Below are 25559 nucleotides of genomic sequence, written 5' to 3' on the forward strand. Positions count from 1 at the left end.
AAGTTTTCTGCAAAATTACACTGAAAAATTATTTGCTTTTCTGCAGTGTGGAAAAACCTATAACATATGTACATACCTAAAAAAAACCCGGACATTTTAAATTAAACTAATTATTATTAAAAAAAAAACTGAGATTTTGAGGTTTGAGAACTTCAGTTAAAACTGAACAAATCTTTTTCTGAAATTTTGGTATAAAGGTTGATGTTTCGTTCATTTCGGAAACATCAAATTCTTTACTTTATAGTAGGTATAAAACATACTGTATTGCAATGAATTTGTCAAAGGACTGTATCTACAGTTTCAAAATGAATTGTTTTAAAGAAAGCTTTACAGAACGCAGTTTTTTTTGGTTGTTTTTGTATTCATAACCGACTGAAAATTACAAAATTTGACTCGTATTTTCATTAACTAATTTTAATTTATAATCAGATATCCAATTCAATGATTCACGATTCCACTTTATTTATAATTAATAATTACGTATTTTTGTGTCAGCCTTCAGCGACTACAATAAATATTTTTTAATAGACATTTGTGTATAATCTATATTTACGCATTTCGTAAACAATTGAAATTCAATAAGATTAATTTTCAGTGTTTTGTTAAAGAGCCAAACTCAGCGTTGATCAGCGTAGTTTATAAACAAAGTTGAAATTAGAAACACAAAAGCTGACTAAACCGTGTAATACATGAATTTTATCAAAATAAAACACCCACAAACATACGAAAGCAAACACAAAGATAAAAATGTGTAAAACTTTAGAAATAAATGTAGCCACTATTTCCTCTCACATGCTCACAGCGTCACAACTTAAATATTGTAAATAAGAGAACCTGTTACATAATTTGTTGGCCATATATAGTGATTATTTTATTATCTAATATTTTACCAGACGTATGAACCACATGGTTTCGATATCCGTATAGTTAACCTCATTAACACTCAAATTTTGATAACGAAAATTGGTAATTATCCATGTCTGTTAGGAATTACTTTTTTTATCTTATAAAATTAAGTAGATTAAATTAAAAAAAAAATGTTTTTTAACAAGTTCAAAAATTTGTAATCTGTAATACATAATATGTTGATCTCGGTCGAAAAAAATAAACTTTCAAGGAACGCAGATTTAAAGATTACATCACTGACGTCACTGCAGTCTATGTTGCATTCTTTTTACGTTCGTGCTGGATGCATGAAGGCTGCAGGGATTAAAACACCATTTCTCACATTTTATTTTAAAAATAAAGTTACCAGATGGCGTTGATAAAATATATCTACAACACTCCAAAAATATGAACTGAAGTGTATACAACGGGTTCTAATATTTTATACTTAATTATAAACTTAATTAACAGTTACTAAGTTAGTTCCACAAGATGAAATGTAATTTATAGTGTTGTCACTGTTTTATTGTCACCTACCCGGCGCAGCCTTGCTTCAGAAAGCTCTTCAGGGTTTCAACAATTATTTGATTCTCAGAAGCTGCAGAATTTGGCGTCGACAACTAATTTCCTCGAAATAAATCCATCAAATAGTCAATTAGGATACTACACGGTGCTGTATTTTCCAGTTTCTATCGTTTTTATTAATACCGCGTTTTATGTAGATCGTTTGAAGTCGCTAAAATAGCGGAATTGATCCACGTTTACAATAATTTGTATATCACTTCAACAATTAAGTTATTAACGGATTCTATGAATAAAACCGGTGTTTGAAAAACCGACAATTTAATTGGAGCACCGCTGTGTATATTTATTTACATTAAAAGATGGATTGTTTTAATTAGAACTGATGCTTTGAGTTATGTATAAAGTGTAATTTTGTTGACAGGCTTTGACGGTGTCATTAGTAAGTTGAACGACCTGAAAAACTGCTGTATAATAATATCGTGCGGTTTATTGTTTCATATTTTAAAATTATTTATATTCGAACGAGATAACTGTAAAAAAAATTGCTGTGGGATAACGCCGTACAACATTTGTTTGCAATCAAAACTTTAAATATATCGATACTTATTTAATCCACTGTTGGCTGAAGTTTCAGGACTAGTTGCCAAATCAAACATGTCTCATGTGAAGTTCAAAAAATCGTCATTTCGGGAAGATACGGCGCTACAATAAAAGACGCTGGTTTAAATTAACATCAAATCGTGCAAATTTATGTCTGTTTGTTACCGATTTTAGCGCTTAATTTTAATCGAAGAGCGTTTCAGACATTCGAAAGCAATATAAAACAGATCTTGGAGTGCTCAAAAACGATGACTCATGCTCTATTGGACTAATATATCGCTATTACTCACTCTCGTAATTTATTATGGAAATGATATTCGATAAACAGGTGCTAGAAAATTCAATTTATGTACTATTTTCATTTTATTATAATGAACAGCATATTAAAATTAAATGCGTAAAAATATTAATCTTTTGGTGAGCGAAATATTCCTTTTAACCGCAAGAAGAGTCTGATAAAAAATTAAAGTGAATATGCAGACAATTGAAATATTTCTTTTGCAAAGAAGTCACATTAAGAAAGCACAACTGTGTCTATATTTGCATAAAAATCAGTTTATTTTCCTTTCTTAATTCATTGTCTGTATCCGTCGGTTGAAAATTTGTTAGATAAATTTGTTTGTTCAGTTAATAACTTCAATAAATTGTTTAAAATAATCCGTGTTTCGTTATTTTTCTTGAAAATCCATTTTTCGTGTATGATTAAATGTGAACATAATTAATACATAAAAATTACAATACTCCCCTCGCTTACGCTCGGGAAGTAATAAAATACTTGTGTATATTTTATTTGCAACAGTGTGTTAAATTTAGCTTGTCAAAGCTATTTAGTTATAAATAATGAGTTATATTACCGCATTACATAAGATTAACGTACTCAAACTCTAAAATGTGTATATGTACTTGACAAGATGAATATATTTGATTTTAACAAAAAAAAAAGAATTAATATTTTTAACGTGTTTTTGGTAAACTTTGAATAAAAATTCGTGAATGCCGTTTTTTTTAAACAGTTTATCATAGTTTTCTTTAAATTTTGCTGAAATTAGTTACCACGTATTTTCAAATTTAAATTTCTAAACGCAGTTTTCACCACTGTTTTCAGCTTATAAAATTCTAGAAGCTACAGAAGAAACATTTTCGCCTTTTTTGTCGGAAATGAGACGCAATAAAAGCAGTTTTTTCCACAGAAGCTGCCTTTACTATATCTCAAACAAAAAAATCGAGTTTCAAGAGTTTTGTAAGCTGAAAACAGTGGTGAAAACCACGTTCCGAAATTTTCACAAATAATTGACATATTGATTTTTTAAAATACGTAATTGATTGAAAAAGATCATGAAACATTGGTTAAAAGGAAAAAGAAGAAAAAAGAGTTCCACCATATTTTTCTTTTTCTTTTTAACCAATTTTTAATCATCTTTGTGAAATCTCCTGATGAAGGGAACGCGTGTCTCAATGACACTAATATAATTTCAATAAATACTGTGCAAAAAGAAAGAAAAAGCTTTATTTCCATCAAAGCAATTTTAAATTTTGTTTTTAACTCTGATTTCTTCGTGTCGTGTCTAAAAAGTCGATGACGTCATAACAAATTATTATTAATACATACATAATCATCGAAAAATATGACCCAAGTGGAGTACAACGTGTGTTTAGTATATATTTCATACAAGTATATAAGTCCGGTGAATGGCAATTTTCTTGTATTGTCAACGTTTCATGACCTTAGAGTACGAAAAAATAGGTCTCAAATTTTCGTTTATCTGACGTCTGTCGTTTGTATCTATTTTTATTACACAGTATTGTACTCGATCGTTCTCAAATTTTATATATTTGTTATGAATATCGTGTACATGGTAAAACGCTAATAAAAATTTGTCTAATCCTCCCCACTGTTGATGACGTTACTCGAACATTTTGCAGGGTAAATACTATTTGATCTTTATAAAATAACAGGCTCTTGATTTTGTTTTTTAAGAATCCGCGTTGATTTTTTACCCAGATTTTATATCCAGATTTTCGAAAAAAGAAAAAAACAAGTTGTATAACGACCTTTTATACTAATGTAAGAGCAATGCAATGATTCGGTAGAAAAAACCGCTCATTTGGTTTGACTGTTCTGTCTATAACAACAGTTTGATCACCTCATAGACCACTTGATTTTTATTTCCCGTGCACAAGCTAAGGAAGTATTGTAATCGAATCCATCGAACGACTGGCTACTTTCATCAAGTATGGTAAATCATTAATCAAATTTTTTTCATTTATTTTTTGGCAAAAAAAATTGTATAACAACATTTTACAACTTAACTTTGAAGTTGCAAAACCAAATGCTATGAAATCTTGCAAAAGTTAAGGTTATCGAATGCTTAATCAAAAATTGTCCGTTTGTGCTCCCCGAAAATAATGACGTCAACATTTTTGGGAATAAAACAAGTGTGCTTAATTAATTAATTATCTCTCCTTTAATTTTTTTTTAACACAAATTTGTGATTCGTGTTATCTGAATGTGCTAATAGGCGAATTCTTTCGATGTATAAACAGGAATTGTAGGAGTTAGGGATATATGTATACTCAAAGATATTGAGAATGATTTTTTTCTAATTATCACAAAACAAATCGCGAAATCTCATTTTATAAATTTTCAAAGAAGCGAGATTTGTTGGACGGTGGTTCTTTAAAGACGATGAAAAAATTTTCAACCAATTTTTTCTTACATTGTGACTAGTACTATCTAATTTTCTAAACTACTGGATTTGTTTGATTATACTTCAGGGGCGTGGAAAGTTCAGTCTAATAGACTAAGCCACTTCTTCTCTTATAAGATGACAAATTTATAAATATTTTCGTTTTCCGTTTAGCCCCCATTTGCCTAAATCAATTTTCAGTAAGGCTTCTATCTTCTCTAAAGTTTTTTAACTTAAGCGTTTTTTTTGCTGTAGACCTATCTGTAAATTGTTTGCTTTCTTTATTTTCTGTAATTGTGAGTTTTAGTTTTCGTCGTTATTTTGTTACTCCTCGAGCGTAAGCTAATTTATTATACTCCTATTTTATTTTATTTTCTCGACGTTTCATGATCCCTAGAGTACGAAAAAAGTAGTCTCCCATTTCCGTCTGTCTGTCTGTCTGTCTGCCATTTTTATTAAACACGTAATATTCGAAACTCCTGGATCCATTGTTGTCAAATTTTGTATTTATATTAGAAATATCATGTAAATGGTTAAATGCTAACTAGAATTTTGCTAATCATTTGTGCCAACAGTTTGATGACGTCATCTCAAAGAATTTCATGTTTATTTGATTTAACTGTTATACAGAAATATAGTCCTATAACTGTGATGTACGAATCCGCTTTGAGTTTTTCCCTAATCGTCCAAATTTTTGCAAGAACTATGCACGATATAATAACAGTTTACCGGTGTTTTTTATTTAAAACCTTCTCGACGGCGCCAAAGGTCTTTCTTTTTAATGTGAAACTTCTCGGGGGCCCTAACTGTCTTTTTTTAAAAATGTGAAACCTTCTTGGGAGTCCCAACTGCCTTTTTTAAGAATGTGAAACCTTCTCGGGGGTCACAATTATCTTTTTAAAAAATGTAAAACCTTCTCGGGCGCGCCAAATGTTTTTTTTTAAGAATGTGAAACCTTCTCGTGGACCCAATTGTATGTTTTAGAGAAGGTGAAACCTTTTTGGGGGCCCCAACTGTCTTTTTTAAACAAGGTGAAACCTTCTCAGGGGCACCGACTGTCTTCTTTTTAAGAATGTGAAACCTTCTCGTTGGTCCCAACAATTTTTTAAGAATGTGAAACCTTCTCGGGGGCCTCAACTGTCTTTTTTTAAAGAAGGTGAAGCCTTCTTGGGGGCACCATCTGTCATTTTTGAAAACAAGGTGAAACCTTTTTGGGGACCCCAACTGTTTTTGAGAATGTGAAACCTTCTCGAGGGCAGCAAATGTCTTTCTGTTAAAGGTGAAACATTCTCGGAGGCTCCAACTGTATTTTTTTTTGAAAGGCGAAATTTTCTCGTGGTCACCAACTGTCTTTTTTAAGAATGTGAAACCTCTCGAGGACCCCACTGTTTTTTTTTTTAAATAAGGTGAAGTCTTCTCGGGAGCACCAACTGTCATTTTTGAAAAGAAGGTGAAACCTTCTCGGGGTTCCCAATTGTTTTTTTTTTAATGTAAAACCTTCTCGGGGGCGCCAAATGTCTTTTTTTTTTAAATGTGAACCCTTCTCGGGGGTCCCAATTGTATTTCTTAAAAATTTAAAACCTTCTTGGGAGCCCCAACTATCTTTTTTAAATATGTCAAACCTTCCCAGGGGCCCCAAATGTCTTTTTTTAAGCATGTGAAACCCTCTCGCGGTCCCAATTGTCTCTTTAAAAAATGTAAAACATTCTCGGAGGCGCCAAATGTCTTTTTTTTAGAACGTAAAACCTACCCAGGGATCTTTTTTAAAAATGTGAAACCTTCTCGGGGTCCCAACTGTCTTTTTTAAAAATGTAAAACCTTCTCGAGAACCCCAAATGTATTTTTAAAAATTGTAAAACCTTCGCTGGGGTGGCAAATATCTTTTTTTAAGAATGTGAAACTTTCTCGGGGATCTCAACTGTCTTATTTTTTTAAATGTGAAACCTTCTCGGGGGTCCCAACTGTCTTTTTTTTAAAGAAGGCGAAACCTTCTCGGGGGCCCCAAATGTATTTTTTAAGACTATTTAAATCTTCGCGGGGTTCCCAACTGTCTTTTTTTAAAAAGGTGAAACCTTCTTTTTTTTGTACTAACACTGTGACCAGTGCCTTCTATATTATTGTTACTCCATAGAGGTTATCACGAAAAAGTAAAATTCCACAAAATCAAATTTTATAATTGTACTTCAGAAGCGAGGGAAATTCTGTCGAAATAACTTTTGACCTACTTTTTTTATTTTACCTACCGTACGTAGGTAAAATATTTATGAACAATATTGTCTTGGACATTTTTTCGCACCATTTTTAACTCTGGTTCTTTTTGTTGTTGCATAAGACTGAAACATCCTTTGTGGGTTTTCGCTATTTTGAAAATTCACTTTCAGTTTACATCGTAATAAAATGTTTTAGCGGCATATAATCCAATAAAACGAATCATCCACCACACGACATTATTAATTTTTAACACAAACAAAGCATAAGCTTTTTTGCTGAGCTAATAAAACTTAACTTAAATAGCTTACGGTCGCTATTAACTTATACGATTGGTTATTATTGAACTTAATTCCGTAAATACAGAAATATAAGTTTGTTCTTCGCGGTAAAAATGACAGGCGTGTCGTGACAGTTATTTAAGTTAAACGTTTAATAAAAAAACCTGTTGTGTGTAACCAACAATAAATAGAATTTATTATGTATACATAATAATAATTTTAGACAAGTTTAACTTTAAAATAATTTTAATCTGTAGTACAATCTTAAATTTTAATAGAAATGACATCATAGTTGTATGTTCGAAATAATTTACAGCAGCTTCAACCCAGTTTCTTAGTGTTTATTTTAACAAAATACGTCGAAATGACTACTATTATCATAATGTTACATTTATTTTACAGTGAGAGCAGCTCGTCCCATCATCGAATTAGAGTTTAAAGATAGACACCTTTATTCGAAATTAGTGTAAATGTCAGGAAAGCACCTGCTTTCGTTTTACGGATATTAAAAGAAGCATCATGTGTTTGAACCGTTTAAGTACTTCTACGAATTACTCAGCTTTTAAAAAGCTTTGGTAAAAATAATCCGAAGACCGGATAGAAAAAGAAAATATAAGAAGAATAAGCATTTCCACTCGAGAGTCGACACGTACCCGATTAGATTTTATTAAATATGTTACACGGTACAGATTTAGAGTTGTAATTTAGTGGCAAAAATAAAAAAAAAAATCGAAGCAAACTTATCTTTTGGCTTTGAAGTCGATCTCCTATCAAGCGCAAGGAATTATTAAAACTGTCTGAAAATTTACATGTTTTCTGAATATTAATCACAACTTCACAGTTTTAGAAGATTTAATTCTTGTAGAATTTATTGCTTCTTGCGGTCGTGTAAAGAGGTTGTTGCACTGGTCTTTCGAGTTAATAATTTCGGTTTCGCAGCACCATTGTACGAAACAGCGGTACTGTTGTGCAAAATGGGACCACTGAAACTGAAATTGTAAAAAAACTATTTTAAAAATGGAAAACAAGCGAGACGGGAACACCACAGTTCAGAGAAAGCAAGCCAAAACTAAAGCTTCAGTGTTAACTTTTCAGTCATACTGTACAGTGCATGTCGTATCAGCGTCTGAAAATAGTTAGAAGCTCGTGAGTTTAGCATTCACTAGAAGTCACTGAAATTCTTCAGGTGCGCGTGTTTCAAACAGGGCATGGACGACACTCTTTGTTTATTTAATTCCTGCGAGTGGAGCTATGGAGTGTGACAATTAGCTTGAATGTTAGTGCTTGTACAGTGAGATGTGAACAAGTGTCAACCTCTTCAATGATAACCGTTGCCAGGAGCGATGTGGAGGTGGCCAGGAGCGTTTCATTTAAACCCTTTGCGCTGATGGGTATAGAAACCACCTCACAGTACGTGCAAAAAACCAAAACTGTCGGTAAGAAAAAATGGTTGCGTCCTTTTCCCGTGTTCTCATCCCGTCTGAGCGACTACCACGTGAAAAAGAAGAAACGAAAGATTGATCTTGTGATTATAATCGGGTTTAATGTAGATTAACGCAGTGACAGAGAAATAGTTGAATCAAATGCAGCGGCATCTCAGAATTTGTTACATCTTTCGTTAATGATGTAGGCTACGTTTATGTAACTAGTGCGTTTATTTTAAAATGGTTGAAGAAAAACAGATCAAAGATTTTTTGATTGGTATATACGTACTCTTAGCTTCGACGTAACCCAGGTTTAGTTACTACAGGTCCATAAAACTGTGTTTTCTAAATTTCGATAGGTTAGCCAAGTGTCGGTCTTGTGGCGAGGCAATAAAAAGGAATCGAATTTCTTGCAACAATTGCCGAAGTTGTATTATGGGTATTTACTACACGTTTTTAATGGTATATCCGCAACAAAACCGATCTAATTTTACTCATTAAAACACGTTTCTGCTGCCAGCCTTTTCTCCATCCTATTTAATTTTAGACGAAACGTAATGCACTGTTCACATTGTGTTTGGAAATAGAAATTGTCGCCTCTTTGAGAAGAATCCCTGTGTCATGTCCGTGGAAAGCGTCGAGCGTCACGGTCGCACTTAAGAAGGAAAACTCGCTTTAAAGAAAAGTCGAAAATTTTCAGCTTCGTTGATTCATCGAGTTTTGTTTCCAGATTTGAGTTTATTTCGGTTGGATCGGTGTGCCAAGTACAGTACATGGCAAAACCGAAGAAATTTTCCGTTGCAAAATTGTTAAAATGTCAACCTACATGCCAAACAATTCGACACACTTTGGATTTTAACGACGTAATTTAGACTCAGGTGTTTGGCAACAGGTTGTACTCGCGCCACTAACGTCATGTATCCTTACATTAACAGGACAAGCACGTCACTTGAGCCTTTACAATAGACCGATTTTAATCATACCGCAAAATAAATTTGAAACAAGTAGACGGCGCCTTCTCCCACCATTTCGGCAAACTATTAATGTAAAATTTTGCTAAAAATAGCAGAACGAAGTGTCTTCTTTACTCCGTACTTCAATCAGGTTTCCGCATTTCCTTTCAAACACCCGAATATAAATAAGCAAGCTTCTTATTTTATGTTCATCAATGCTAATTTTGAAGGAGAAAAGAATCCAACTTCTAACAAAGTGCACACTTTGAAATTCATACCGCTTCTAACACTTGTTGCCAAAGCAAGCAAGATAAATGACAGAAATTTGAATACCTCAATCACTTTCCAAAGTTCACAGTTAAGTCTATGTGCGAAAATCGAATCAGTGCTTTTTCGCAAAATACATAAGTGTTTATCTTTAGAAAATATTTCATAATTTAGATACGCGATGACAGTTCTTGAAACGCCAAACTTTTTTTGTGTTTTCACTCGATCAGAAAGTAAATTCATTAAAAACGCAAACGGCAAATATTTTTGCAGGTTTCTTAAAACATCCTGTGTTCCATAAAGTTATCACTTTGGGGTGTGAATGAGAACTGCCACGTTCTAATGTTAATATTTATTTTTAACAAAAATACAAAAATAATGAAAGTGGAAACATTTGTAGCCGCTGCAAATGTAAAAACACAGTAGGTATAAATAATTTGATAGAACAAATTAATTAGAACTGCTGAAATATTGCTGTATTAACAATTTAAGTTTTTTTACAGCTGTTTTTCAGTTTATTGAAGAACTTGACTTCTTTGACAAGTTTTGATTAATTAATTTTCAGCACATGTATTAGTATTCTAAAGCTTGGTGATGATTTCATTAACCAACACACTTATCCCACTCACGTTTAAATTTTACATTTGTTCTTGTCACTGCTCGAATTCCACTATTACTCACCTGGCTTATTATTACAAAATGTGTAGCTAATGACTGCGAACACATTATTCATCAAACGCTGTAAATGTATTTTAATTAGCATAATTTTTGAAATTCAAACACAAAACCTTGGAGATACTTTATCTACCAGAAGTTTGTACCTCACCGTGCTTATGCACTCTTATCATCACAAAAATAAAAAGTTGTTTCTCTCGACTACTATATTTTCATTTGAATTTCCTAAAATGCAAATTCCTAGAACACACACATGTATCTTGCATACTGTTTTAATGAGATATTTAACGAAATAAGCATGTCATTGCTTGCTTTTTGGCACATCTCCTAAAGTACATCATATTTATTAATGCAAATAAATCAGTTTGTAGCGCGATCAGTACCCCTAGCGCCCTCTGTCACGCCCACGCACCACCACTACCCTGCCGCAGCACCCCGGTACTCGCTCGCTCCCTTACCAGAGGGCGGTGCGCCCTTTCACTCCCACGCGACGCATTTCTAGCCGCCTTTACATAGGACCCGAGCGGCCAGATTCGGCAAGTTTTTCCATCTGCGAACTTCACAGCTCATTTGCGTATCACCTTGCATCCGAGGGGTCTTGGAGGTCCAAATCGAGTAGTAAGTCGGCTTGAGTATCAGCGGCGTATCCGAGGGGTCCCGCAGGTCCGGCCGTGGAAAAACGCTCCGGGTGTTCGCGAGTGTACGAGTTATCAGGACTGTTCGTCCGCGGAGTGACCATTTTTAAGGACTCGTGTAACCAGTCTATGTCTATGCAGTGTATATACTATGTTTTGTTGAATAAAGTTTTTACGGAATAAACCACGTGTTATAAAAAGTGGCGCCCAACTTAGTGGCACGAAGAAGGCGTCTGTTATAAAAAGTGACGCCCAACGAAGCGGCCCGAAAACGACCACAATTTCGCGAAAAACGAAGATTCCGACGCGAAGAAGTCCGCGAACCAACATCGGGATGACGATTCAAATGTCCGCAGAACAATTCAACGAACTGATAAACGGCATCAGGGATGTCGCGAGGCCCCGAGAAGCCGATCTGCACCCATCTTCAGGGACGAGACACTTCAGCCATTGCCCGGCCCGGTTCAACGGCTCCCGCAACGCCTCGAGTGTAGAGGAATTTATTACAACCGCGAGCCTGTACAAGAGGTTGGAGAAAATTAGTGACGAAGACGCCCTAGAAACTCTACCGATCCTGCTACGCGAGGAAGCGCTGACGTGGTGGAACGGAGTAAGGAATTCCGTCAACACATGGCCAGCCGCAGTCCAACTAATCAGGGACGCCTTCGCCCCGAGGGCCCCGAACCACCGCCTGTTCAAGGAGATATTCAACGAACCTCAGGGGGACGAGGTCTCCACCGACGCGTACATCACGCGCCAACGCGAACGGCTGTCGCGGATGTCCCGGCAGCTGGACGAACAGTGGCAGATGGATATCCTCTACGGACTGCTGCGACGTAGACTTAGAGACCGCATCGCCCGTACGGAAGTGGACACCTTCGCAGATCTCCTCCACAAGGCCCGCGCCGTCGAAGAGAGCGAGCGAGAAGGGAAAAACTCGCACGCGAAACCAAATGGTAAGGGCCCCAAAGCAGACGAAAACCGAAATCGCGGCCCCAGACTCCGCTGTGACGTCTGCAGAGCTTTTGGCCACGACACAACCGCTTGCCGCCGGAGACCACGAGGACCTGCCCCAGCTCCCGGACCGGCAACCCGGACGCCCGCTGAGCCAGTGCGTTGTTACGGTTGCAACGCCCCGGGGGTGTTTAGAAGAAATTGCCCCACCTGTAACACGACCGACGCCAGCCAACCCGCACGCAACATGGCATTCTGTGCGCTGAGGTCCGGCACGATCCAACCACGGTCCCGCCCGGCAATCCACATAAAAATCGCCGGAGAAGAAGGCACCGGCTACCTCGATACGGCCGCGTGCAATAGCGTGGCCAGCGCTACATTGTACCGCCACCTGATAAAAACGGGACACAAAGCAAGGACGGAAAACGTGATCGCCACCCTTGCAGACGGCACGAGCAAGCACCTGCAGGTGCCGGCCGTCACGACCAAGGTAGGCGTACAAGGACGACACGTAGAAACCACCTTCATCGTGTTGTCCGACTCTTGCAACACCCGCACCCTGCTGGGCGCGGACTTCATAGAGGACGCGAGAATCATCCCCGACTTGGCGAGACGACGGTTCTATTTTGGCGGCGACATCACGCGGACCTACCCGTTCGTCGACGTCGACGGAGCCGAGGCGCCCGCCAGAAAAGGAGTTCCCACGACCATAAAAGAAGTTCGAATCACACAATCGGAACCCATGGAAGAGGGAGACATCGAAGAAGGCTACGGGCCCCCGCCACCAGCACCGCCGAAACGCGATACCTCCAAGGGACTGGTAACCCCCCACGGCATATGGACCACGTATCAGGCTCCGTACGCGACGGAACACATGTGGGAAGACGCGGAGACCGCGATGACGACGGGCGAAATGGACGAATACGAGATGGGCCTCTTCCCCGACGGGCCCCGGCGACTGTTCATAACATCTCTGCACCTGCAAGCCAACGAAGGCACCGGGTTCACCGAACCGACCCGCGCGAAGTTTGACGACTTGGTGGATGACTTCGCCGACGCTTTTGAGGCGCACGGCCCGCCTACCCCATACGCCGAGCATCGCATCGACACAGGCGACCACGCCCCGATCGCGGTGCCTCCTTATCAGCTAAACGCCACGAAAAAGCAATTGCTCAAGGAGGAAGTGGAGAAGATGATCCAGGCTCAAGTAATAGAGGAATGCGATAGCCCTTGGGCAGCCCCCATCGTCCTCATCCCTAAGAAAGACGGCTCCGTGCGACCGTGCGTCGACTATCGGAAGCTGAACGCCGTCACTCGCCCAGACGCCTACCCACTGCCGAGGCTAGACGATCTCCTGCACTCCGTCGGCCCCATTGGTTGCATGAGCACCCTTGACCTCCAGGCCGGATACTGGCAGATCCAAATGCGACCAGAGGACCGGGACAAGACAGCTTTTATCTGCCCCTTCGGGTTGTTTCGCTTCCGGCGACTGCCCTTCGGCTTACGAAACGCCCCAGCGTCGTTCCAGCGCCTCATGGACCGGTTCAAGTCTGGGTTACCTAACCTTACGCTGTTGGCCTACTTGGACGACCTAATCGTCATCTCCGCTGACGAAGAAAGCCACCTGGAGCACCTGAGGGAGGTCTTCGGAAGGCTCCGCACGTTCAAACTCCGGGTCAACCGCGAGAAATGCCAATTTGGATGTCGCGAGGTGCGATATCTAGGGCACGTCTTGTCTCCCGCCGGAATCGCAGCGGACCCCAATAAGGTACACGCCGTTACGCAGATGGCGGCGCCCCGAAACGTCAAGCAACTGCAATCCTTCATCCAAACGTGTTCATGGTTCAGGCGATTCATCACCGCCTTCGCCACGGTCGCTAAACCCCTCTGCTCCCTCCTAAAGAAAGATGCCACATGGCAATGGAACTCCGCCCACCAAGAAGCGTTCGAGGAACTGAAGCAGCGATTGGCCGACGCCCCCATCCTGCGACAAGCCAACCCCGAAGAACCGTTTGTCTTGCGCACGGACGCAAGCGCTTACGCCCTAGGAGCGGCTCTACTCCAGGGGGAGGGCCCGGAGGAGCGCCCGATCGAGTACGCAAGCCGCCTGCTCACGAACCACGAGCAGAATTACACCACCACGGAGCGCGAAGCCCTCGCCATTGTCTGGGCCGTGCGAAGATTCCGTGGGTATCTAGAAGAATCCTCAACCGTGGTCATCACCGACCATCAGCCCCTCCGATGGCTGATGACATTAAAGACACCGACCGGACGTCTAGCGAGGTGGGCACTGCAGCTGCAGCCGTACCACCTGACCATCGAATATACGCCCGGTAAGGCCAACGTAGTAGCAGACATGTTGTCACGACCCCACCTACCCGAGGTGGCCATCGACTCCGTAGAAGTGGACCTCCCCACACGTAAAGCCAACGAACTACGAAGCGAGCAGCGCAAGGACGAAGAAATTAGGAAGATTATGGACGACCTGGTCCACGCCCAAGCCGAGATTTCCCAGCAGTGGACCTCTCGCGGTTACCTACTCAACCAAGGGGTTCTTTACCGATACTCTCAAGATGGAGAGAGTGAGGAGGCTCAGCTAGTAGTCCCCAAACACGAACGACCCCGAGTACTGGCCGAGTACCACGACTCACCCACCGCCGGCCACTATGGCGTCGAAAGAACATACTATCGGATCAAGCGAAGATACTATTGGACGGGTATGCGACGATATATTACCGACTACCTGAAGGGATGTATCGACTGCCAACGCTACAAAGCCCCAAATCTGAAGCCCGCTGGCCTACTACAAACCCCAGCAATGGGACACCGCATGGAAGTACTGGCCGTGGACCTATTTGGCCCACTGCCCCCAACCAAAGAACACCACCGATGGGTCCTCATCGTAGAGGACTATGCAACCAGATGGGTAGAACTCTTCACTTTGGCTGAAGCTAGCGCCGAAGCCTGCGCCACCACCTTGGTAACGGAGGTGTTCCTCCGATACGGTATTCCCCGTCGTATCGTGAGCGACAATGGGACCCAATTCATAAGCGCGGTAATGCAGAAAATTACTTTTTGCTTAGGTATCACCCAGAGCTTCACCCCTGTATACCACCCCGAGGCCAACCCCGTAGAGAGAAAAAACCGCGACCTGAAAACGCAGCTCGCCATACAGATTGGCAACCAGCCCCACGAAAATTGGGACGAGAAGATACCCTCCATTCGCTTCGCCATGAACAGCGCATGGTGTAGCGGCACCGGGTACAGCCCAGCGTACCTAATGTTTGGCCGAGACCTCCGCACCGTAGATGACGTCACGCACGACCTCCGCGCAATCACCCTCCGCGAGAACTTCGTACCAGAGGCCACCCCGCTGTTACTCACCTTGGACGAAACCTTGAAACGAGCTCGGGAAATACACGAGTCCGAGCAAGACCGGCGAAAACGCGACCAGGACCGTCACCGAAAAACAAGCACCGCTTATGCCCCCGGAGATTTGGTGTTAGTCAAAACACACCGATTGAGTAAGGCCTCCCAGGGGTTCACGTCAAAATTCGCCCCCAAGCAAGACGGACCATACGTGGTCTTACGAAGGCACGGCCCCACGAGCTACGAGATCGCCGCCCACCAACAGCCCGATGTAGTGCTAGGGCTCTATCACGCCTCTGACCTTGTTCCGTACCAACCTCCCACGCAGGAAGCCACCCAGCCCGTGCCACCGGTACAACCCTTGCGACGACGAGGCCGCCCCAGAAAGATCCAGCAGGACCAATAGGCGGGGACGCACCCTATGGTCCTGAGGGGGAGACTGTAGCGCGATCAGTACCCCTAGCGCCCTCTGTCACGCCCACGCACCACCACTACCCTGCCGCAGCACCCCGGTACTCGCTCGCTCCCTTACCAGAGGGCGGTGCGCCCTTTCACTCCCACGCGACGCATTTCTAGCCGCCTTTACATAGGACCCGAGCGGCCAGATTCGGCAAGTTTTTCCATCTGCGAACTTCACAGCTCATTTGCGTATCACCTTGCATCCGAGGGGTCTTGGAGGTCCAAATCGAGTAGTAAGTCGGCTTGAGTATCAGCGGCGTATCCGAGGGGTCCCGCAGGTCCGGCCGTGGAAAAACGCTCCGGGTGTTCGCGAGTGTACGAGTTATCAGGACTGTTCGTCCGCGGAGTGACCATTTTTAAGGACTCGTGTAACCAGTCTATGTCTATGCAGTGTATATACTATGTTTTGTTGAATAAAGTTTTTACGGAATAAACCACGTGTTATAAGTTTTAGTTTGACGCAGATCGTTTCTGCATTCTGTAATTAATTTTCAAAAACCGATTTCCTTTACATATTTACCGAAATAATTTACAAAGTTCTTGTTTGTGTGTAAACATGTGTGTGACAAAGTTTATATTTATCTACTTTACTGGCTGTTGATAGTTGATAAAAATTAAATTATGTATTTCAAACATTAAACTAGTTCATGAACACGTATTTCCTGGTTCGAAAATTTCTTGTAGACAAGAATTTTGTCTGATTTAAAATTTATTCAATTTTCAAAATACACCGACCGGCAAAAAAAACCGGCCACCCTGAAAAATTTCGCAAAACCAAACTTTAAAAATTATTAATTTAAGTAGTGATCGTTATTTTATTAAAATTTTGCGTTTACTTGTCTTCTTTTTTTTGCTAATTTATACATCAATACATCATGTGTCAATAGTGAATGGTTCTTTAATAAAATAACGATCAGTAGTTAAATTAATACTTTTTAAAGCGGTTTTGCGAAATTTTTCAGGGTGGTCATTTTTTTGCCAGTTTTTTGTTTTCATGTTAAAAAAATTATGTCAACAATCACAATGTAACTCTGTGTAAATTGTTTCTCTATAATAAAACAATTTTTGAACAACGATTTATTTAAGAAATTTTAAAAATCTTTAACAACTCTTGAAAGACATAAATAAACAAACAAAACATTTTCGTTAATGAATTTTTTTAAAATAACTACAAGTCAAAAATATTATTTCAAGTAAAAAAATTGGTTGAAAGTTATTTCGACAGAACTTCCCTAACGTCCAATGGAACAAATACAACTTCGAAAAATTTAACTTTAACTGTGAGAGTTCTTTTTTTTTTCATCTTTAGTCAGTTTTTCCATATATATTTTTTTTGATACTCGTTAACATCATTAGTATTTTAAAAACAGCAGATATATCAATTTAGTATTAATAGACTTCTTAGAGTTTTGGCACCATTGGAATCCTCGAAATCTTTGAAATTTAGAAAAGATTTTGAACTTTCACACTATTCGGAATATTTTTACAAATTCAGTAAAATCTTTAGAATTTCTAGAACTGAGTAAATTTTTGAAATTTTTGAAAGATTTTTAGGTCTTCCAAATTTTTCAAGATATTTCCAGATTTTCTAAAATTAATAGACGCTCATTAGTCTTTAAATCTTTGAAATTTTTGGAATCTGTGGAATCTTTACAACCTCTGAGATGTATAAGATAATAATTCTTCAGATTTTTAGGATTTTTAGGATTTTTGTTTTGTTTAGAGTCTTTGGAATCTTACAAATTATAGAATCTTTGAAATATTTGGAATAGAATTTTAAAAACCTTTTTTAGCGTTTGGGTCCTTAGAGTATTTAGAACCTTTAGAGTTTTCAGAGTCCTTGGAGTGTTAACAATCTTTGGAAATTTGACTACTACTAGAAATTTTATATAGTTTAGAATTTTTATAATTTCTAGGAACATTTATTAATACTTTTTAGATTTTGTTGGATATTTCTTCTATTTAGAACCAAAAACTTTAGTATATTTAGCATCTTTAGTGTCTTTACAATTCGCAAATTCTGGTGTATGAAAATTTTAAGATTTTTAGAACGTGTCAAGTCTTTAGAATGTTTGAAAGGTTTAAAATCTTTTAAATATTATTTCAAACATGTGGTAACTTTGGAATTTTTAGAATATCTACAATCTTAAAATTGCGTAAACTTTTGAAATTTTGCGATATAATTTTTTTTCTTTTAATTTTTGGGAATTTTGTAATTTTTTTTTCAAAATTTTCAGAATTTCGGAATGTTTAGATTTTGCAGAGTAGCCCAATTTTTCAGATTTTCCGAAGTACACAAAGTGACCAGAATTTCCACATTTTCCAAAATTTCTAAAATTATCAGGTTCCAGTTACAGCAGAATTTTGAAATGCAACCTTTTCCAATATTTTCAAGATTTCTAAGTTTTCCACATTTATCCCACACTTTCTAAAATTTATACATCTCAAGAACCTACATCTTTGGAAATTTTGGAATCTCTGGAATCTTTACAGTCTCCAAGATTTATAAGATAATAATTAGGGTGTTGAAGGCCTTCAGTGTTGTTAGGATTTATAAAAATTAAAGAAAACATTTTTCCGATCTTTACGATTTTTAGGTCTTTAAGATTCTTCTTTTCTTTAAAGTCTTTGGAATTTTAAGAGTTCACGCGATTTTTACAAGTTTTAGAATCTTTGGTTTTCTGGAATTTTTCTAGAACCTTCAGAATATTTCAAGTATTCGAAATAGAATTTTAGCTTTTGACCCCTTAGATTCCCTAGAGCCTTTCCAATATGTGGAAATTTTGAACACTTTGAGAATTACTAGGAGTTTTATAAAGCCTAAAATTTCTGCAGTTTCTAAAGATCATTAGTACCCCTAGGTTCTTTAAAATTTTTAAGATTGTGCTGGATCTTTTTTATATTTAGAACATTAGAACGTTAGTTTATTTAGAATCTTAAGTGTGTTTACAGTTCGCAATTTCTAGAGTATGTAATCCGTGAAAGCTTTTATACTTTTTGAATCTTTCAAACCACTGGAAACTTTGGAATCTTTAGAATCTAGAATCACTAGAATTTCTATAATCTTTAGAGCTTTCAGATTATTTTTAGAGACTTCAGTATCTCTAGAATTTTAAATATTTTTAGATCGTTCGGGTTTGTATCATCAAGCTTTAAAACCTTTGACTCATCATATATTGCACATTTTCGATATCATTTATTAGGCACAATTTTGAGATGACATCATCAATTTTTGGAAGGGGCTAAACGAATAAATTTTGCTTAACGATTTACCATGATTACGATAACCTTAAAATATTTACAAGATTTCAGAACAATCGGTTTTGCAGTTTCAAAATTATATTGCAAAATATTGTTATTCAGTTTTGAATTTTTTCCAAACATTCTGGATGTCTAGGCTGAAAATTCGACACAGATTCATACACCACAAGGGCTATCTTATTTTGTAGAATTAAAAAAAATTTTTTATTATAAATTTTGGAGTTGACGTCATCCCATTGGTGGTGTGAGTAATTCCAAAAATCGTGTACATTATTTTTAAAACTGATTTTTTTGTTTCTATTTTAACGGAAACATTATTTTCACAGGGAACAAAAATATATTATACCTATAAGTACCTACCTATCTGTAACGAGAGAACCAATACTTTTTTAATTCTGTTTGATCTGATAATTGACTATTTATATTTTTAGACATAAGTGATAAGAGCCAGATAATTAACCCAGGACAAGCGTTAACACTGTGATAATCAACTAACAAAATTGTTGGTTAACATGGTTGTAATTGTTATGAACAATTCTAGTGGTCAGAACGAACAATTTAGCCACTAGGAGTTGTTACACTAGATTACAGTTTGTTACAAAATACTGAAAAAAGAATAACAACGAAATTTAATAATAGCTAGTCAGTTGATTTGATTGATTGATTGATCGATTTGTTTGTGTTTAAGTTATTTTAAGAATTTAGATTTATGATATCTAGTCTAAAGTGATTTATTTTTTAAAAATATTAGTAAATTATTTTTGAGTTATTTAATTTTACTTTATTTTGTTACAGAAAGGAGTATTTCAATTTTTATGTTGAATAGACAGGAATTGTACTTTATAAGTTTGTTGTACCAAAATATTAATGAGAATAACTAGGTACTTATCTTTCTTAACAAGTGGAAATCACAGAACATTATTTGTATTGACCCAGGGGTTTCTGTATACAATATACAACCAATATAGCTAGTTTATTTTGAAAAAAAAACTTGTTTTCATTTTTTCGCACTTGACTAAATTTAACGTGTTAATTAAAATGGTAATTGACACATTAATTAAAGTCAACCATAATTACACTGTGACGAGCGTTGTAGAGTACACGGTGGGTTCTAATTTTTCTTTAGTGTTATGTTTATTCAGCTTTTGAAATTTTGATTGATTTTGGAAATAGAACTTAGTACATTTGGAAGTACTTCGTTCTACTTCGTTCAGGTATTATGATCATATATGTACAGTGAAAAATTTTTTGGAAGCCCCATAAAATCTTTAAAAATTGATATCTATGAAGAGGGCTTGGAACGTGTATAAAGCCACCCCTGCCCAAATGCTACATTTTAGCAATATTTATTTTTATCTTTTTACACTTATTTAATGAATGAAACAAAAATTCAGTGAAACTTGAACTTTTCGAGATCTTAGTGAAACCAGAAGTTAAAATATTAAGTTTGAACCGTGGCTAATTTAGTTTAAATAAATTTGAATTACCCATTAAAAAATTTGACAAGCGACATAGTGACATCACAGACTACACAGACAAGCCACATACCCACTTTGAGCGAACGTGACCCTTATTGACGACTTACCTCAACCGTCACTTCATACGCGCGATTTTTAAACGCGAGGACTGCCACTTTACAACACAATCTCGGATAAAAGCCAACATAATGTTAAAAAAATACATCAGCAGAAGTCATATTATGTTTAACTTACTAAAACAATAAAGGCGTTCGTACGTACGTTCATAGTCAAAAAAAAAACATGAACAAGCTAAAAAATTTATGAGTGCTATTAATTAAATTTATACATTTTTTAAAAGTGAGTGAATGATTATTATTGTATTGTATTGTGTATTCTGTCGCCGCAGGACTCACAGGAGTGCGTTGCACTTCACACGTCTTGGTCGGACCCATTTTGAGGTTATATGTGGTTATGTTGTCAACCCAAAGCAAGGAGGTTTAAATGTATATATGTACTTATATTCAATATCTCTGACCCGAAGTGTCAAAATTCTAGTTTTTCTAGTTACATTCTCCTAAAAGTTTCCACTAAACAGGATAGCCACTACAGTATTTTGCAAATTTTTAAGCGGAATCAAGGTCATCCTTACCTAAACCGTCATTTTCCTGTGTTCAAGGGCAAAATAATTGAAATCGACTGTTTGGACTCTTGAATTAAAGACTATATTCGTTTGTCAATGGTGGGGCAGTGGCTTGTCTGTGTAGTCTGTGGTGACATTGACATCACACTTTTAACCTCAAAACTAACCTATGTATGTCAAAAGAGACAAAATTATAAAGTTTAAAAACATCAGTATCGATTAATTTATTAATTATGAACAATCAAGTAAAAATCAAAGTGATTGATTACCGCTTTTTGGACAGAAGCTCTGGTGTGTAAAAAAATGTAGCTTCCAGAAAAGTCTGTATTAATAAATTTTTGAGTCCCCTTGACGCGACTTAACAATCACGGTCAGTACAAATTCCATGCCCCATAACAAAGTAGTGTCATATATCTGATAAAGCAAATGTCAAATTCCAACAGTTTGTAGTATTTGAACATTTAGAGCACCTTTAAATTTACTCAGCTTGTCAGCCCGGCCATATAAACGTAGTTAATATGTCAATAGAAGTGCAAATTTTACCAGGTAAATATTTATTATAGGAGATTTCCTCAATAGAAACTAACCGGCTTTTTTCTTAGATAAAGTGAGAACTTTTGCTCAAGGAGTTCGAAGACTCTTCCTGAAGTGGTCAGTTCAGAGACCTGTGTTGTCCATGACATGCGTCATTGTTGGAACAGTCACACTGTTACCATTAGTCACAGCAGCAACTTTAATGCCTATGGCATTATTACTTACATATACAGGAGTTTTAGCGTCACATGGGATTTTCTATGTGACATACAATGTATTTATCCAAGGACTGTTGCTAGCCATGGTAATTGTGGCGTTGTTTATTATAAGTTTCGCAGTTGCCACAAGTGTAAGTGTGTTCCATTCATATAGAATATTTAGGAGGTCAGTTTCAATAAAGAAAAAAGAATGAATTTTAAAATACGTTCCTGTTCAAATGACATCTACAATATATCTAAACGTTAAAAAGGCTTATGTACATATGTTAATATAAATTGTGATATTGCAACTTAGTGTACTAACTTAATATTATTTTTTTATTATTGTTATTTTCCTGTATTATTCGATTCTCATAATCTTCTTTGGAAACGTTTTTTAATAAAGTCCATAATTTTTTCGTTATGTCTTGTTGATTTACATGTGAATTGTTGAAATCAAAAACTGCAAATGATGAAGAATTTGAGCCTTTGACATCTATCCTTTTATAAGGAAAGTTATAACTGAGTTTTTGAAATATTTTACTATTATTAATGTAAAGGATACATCCTACAGTACTCCCTTTCTTGAAAGAAAAATGGGTCTTAGTGAGTATTTTATAAGTTTGAATGCAATCTCTAAAATACAAACACATAAGAATAAAATTGACAAAAATTTGTACAACATACTTCAAACACTGTAAATTATTTAGTTTCTCCTCATAATCACGACACTGTTTCTTTATTTTTTGAAGATGTTTTTCTTGGTTTTCATTTTCTGTTTTCAGTTTATCACGAACTTCTAGTAACTGCATCTAAACAAAACTTGTAAAACTGTGAAAAATAACTTAAGCATACCACTTACCACTTCCACTCGTTTTTGTTCAATTTTTGATGAATGCTTTTGCAGGATTTCATGTCCTTTGTCTGTCTGTGTTCGCAACAAAGGTTTTATGTTATCAGACAAGATTTTTAAATGTCCTCCTGAAATATTGAAATTTGATTATTTATTTATTACGCGTACAAATTTAACTATTACTTTGGTTACCCTCATCGTTATCCACAGCGGTACCAGTCGTGGTGATTTCGTCGAACGTTTCACAAAATGGATCCAAGTGTTCATTGCACACAACATCACTAACAGTCTTAATTTCACGTAACACTTCTTCGATATCCATTTTTGTATTAAAACACAAGCAAAATTAATTGCAATAAAACATAAACATAACCTGGCGTTTAAAACCGTTTAAATTTAAACGGCGTCAAATTTAACAACTGTCATCGCGGAGACAGTACTGCCACAGCATATCATTCAGTAAGGACAGCTTTTGAAAGGTCCATAAGAAATACACGTAACGGACTAGAACAACAATAATCGACCGTTGAATAAGGACATGACCTTGAATTTTGGCTAGAAACTGTAGTGGCAAACCTTGTTACTAAATAAAATTTACCACCATGTCAACATTGTGCGTCAAATTTGACATTTTAGATGTTTGGTATTTAATATTGTAACGGTGATTTATTATTTTTACTGAATAGAAAATGCGCGTTCGAACACATAAATAAAATAAATAATATTGTGGAAACTGTACACAGGGCACAGGGGTGCGGTATGCTGGTATGGACACAGTTACGAGGGCAGCTTTTATATATCGGCCACATGAAGGTAAAATTGAGTTGGTAGAAAATAGTGAAACAAATCGTTTTTCTAGGGCTGCAACATAAAAGGTGAATGTTTCATGTAGCATCTTAAGCGCGGCACTCACGTTTCAACGCCGCAGAACAATTGTGTTTGATATGACCAAATTGAAGTGTTTTTGAACGTCTGTGTATGCAAATCGGTTGGATGTGGACGGTCGGTGAACAAGTCTGTCTGCAGCAGTACAATCGTGTTGTATTGGATGGAAATTTGATGATGTGTGGACATGACTCGACAGTGTATGTTATTCAAATCGTGAGAGCAGCTATAAAAGTACATTTTCGTCATTTTGTCGGACATGTTGTCATCACGATCGCAAATTTTTAACTGCAAGGTCGTAACGTGTGTGTGTACTGCTGCTTTTTAACAGAATTGTACAACAGTTGCATCCAATGGGACGTTGGAGTGTGAATGGCCAGCTTTAGGATTGCCAAAATGGTGGATCATCATCAAAGACGTTGAAGTGACAGAGAAGTTTATCATATATGATGACATTACGTGCAACGGCAAAATAACTACATGTTTCACAGGTATATTTCATCAAGCATTTCTTCAGTAAGTATCCACAGACATAACTTAAAGAATTTTGTTCCTCCATGTCCAGATGTCTGTAGTCTGTCATATTTACTTCCACAGATTTATGTGCAAAAGTTGTTCAACTTAAAACTCTATTAATAATTTGACACTGGTTACTTTCTTTAGATTCAGTTGCTAGTAAAATAGATCCTAAATCATTACAACTATTGGAATTTTCACTGTGCTGTAAAAATTGCATACCAAATAATTTTTGTATTGATTATAGAATAATATACTTCTTTATATTTCTTATCTTACAGATTCCGAGGGAAATTTAAAGAAGCCTCTGAAGCAGGTTTTTTTATTGTGCCTGGAATCACGAGGTGGTCTACCACTATAGTCCATGTTACTATGAAAAAGTTCTCAGAATTACTTCACTAATTTAACTAACAACAAAAATTCAACCAAAAACATCAAAGTACTTTTCCCAGGGAAGATGAAAACAACAGCGTTCACTTTCTGACTCTTCAAACGGTTCACACTTGGCGAAAATTGAAGGCATTGGCAAAATAGGTAGTTGATATGTTTATGTTGAAATTAACTTGGTAAAGTGATAGACTTTTATTAATGAATAAAATAAATATAAGCACAATTCTTTTTTATTGTTCAAAGTGGTATTTTTTTCGTAGTCTTCATGCCACACTCCAAAAATTGGTTTCAGTTCATTCGATGTTTATATCAGTTCCTTTTACATTGTTTTACGGACGAGCTGTATTTGTAATTTAGGCAACCAATATTCCACTTCGTTTCAAAAATCCCGCCTAATCAAAACGGTTGGATAAGGACACGTTGTTCCAATATTTGACGAGCTGTCTTTACTGAATGATATGCTGTGGTACTGCCAACCTAATTTGTGTATGAAAATTATTTAGGGTCTGCGGTTGCGCGCGCACTCTGCAAAAAAATGTCAATACGATTTTTTAATTGGCTGCTGTTTAAGCCCATTTTACACAGTGACATTTTTGGAATTTACAAAAATTTTGTCGTGAATGTGTGTGCACATGCGTTATGCAACTTTTCAAACTTGGCTGTTTTACTATGTGCATATCTAGATCTAGAAGAAAATAAATTATTATTTCGCGGGAAATAAAAACCATTTTATAGAAGTTTTCAAATTTTAAATATCTATTATCGGACAAATGCGAACTAAGTCAAGAAAATTTTGTTTTGGAAATTTGCATTAGAAAAAAAAGTGTAAATGACGTTTAAGTGATAACTCCACAAGTAGTTGACTTTTGCAATGATCAAAATAAGCACCATTTCACTACGT

At 37.2% G+C, this 25559-nt stretch overlaps 2 protein-coding genes and 2 long non-coding RNA genes across 7 annotated transcripts in view; 3 read left to right on the forward strand and 1 right to left on the reverse strand.

Annotated features, from left to right (window-relative positions):
* Window positions 1-8294: 8294 nt before the first annotated feature.
* Window positions 8295-25559, forward strand: part of LOC135128627 (rho GTPase-activating protein 6-like) — a 77804-nt gene continuing 60539 nt past the window's right edge. For both annotated transcript variants that reach the window (XM_064055580.1, XM_064055590.1), the window contains exon 1: window positions 8295-8622. In XM_064055580.1, the coding sequence (XP_063911650.1) occupies window positions 8508-8622 (115 nt within the window). In that variant the 5' untranslated portion in view covers window positions 8295-8507. The remainder of the gene's footprint in view (window positions 8623-25559) is intronic.
* Window positions 21039-22434, forward strand: LOC135128624 (uncharacterized). Its single transcript, XR_010280447.1, has 2 exons — window positions 21039-21829; window positions 21886-22434. It is a non-coding gene; the product is annotated as an uncharacterized LOC135128624 (long non-coding RNA).
* On the reverse strand, window positions 22231-23364 carry LOC135128605 (uncharacterized). Of its 2 annotated transcripts, none has more exons than XM_064055536.1 (5): window positions 23060-23364; window positions 22877-22995; window positions 22702-22826; window positions 22580-22650; window positions 22231-22510 (listed from the first exon to the last, which is right to left on the reverse strand). In XM_064055536.1, exons 1-5 carry the CDS (start codon window positions 23187-23189, stop codon window positions 22335-22337), a joined length of 621 nt encoding a protein of 206 aa, XP_063911606.1. In that variant the 5' UTR covers window positions 23190-23364; the 3' UTR covers window positions 22231-22334. The 2 variants fall into 2 exon arrangements, with proteins under 2 accessions (XP_063911606.1, XP_063911598.1); XM_064055528.1 differs by having other exon boundaries at window positions 23051-23335.
* Window positions 23398-24881, forward strand: LOC135128618 (uncharacterized). Of its 2 annotated transcripts, none has more exons than XR_010280446.1 (3): window positions 23398-23680; window positions 23727-24268; window positions 24550-24881. It is a non-coding gene; the product is annotated as an uncharacterized LOC135128618 (long non-coding RNA). The 2 variants fall into 2 exon arrangements; XR_010280445.1 differs by having other exon boundaries at window positions 23727-24243.

This window comes from Zophobas morio, unplaced genomic scaffold, assembly GCF_036711695.1.
Source record: "Zophobas morio isolate AGI-343-1 ecotype UQ-CSIRO unplaced genomic scaffold, CSIRO_AGI_Zmor_V1 ptg000002l, whole genome shotgun sequence".
Lineage (NCBI taxonomy): Eukaryota > Metazoa > Arthropoda > Insecta > Coleoptera > Tenebrionidae > Zophobas > Zophobas morio.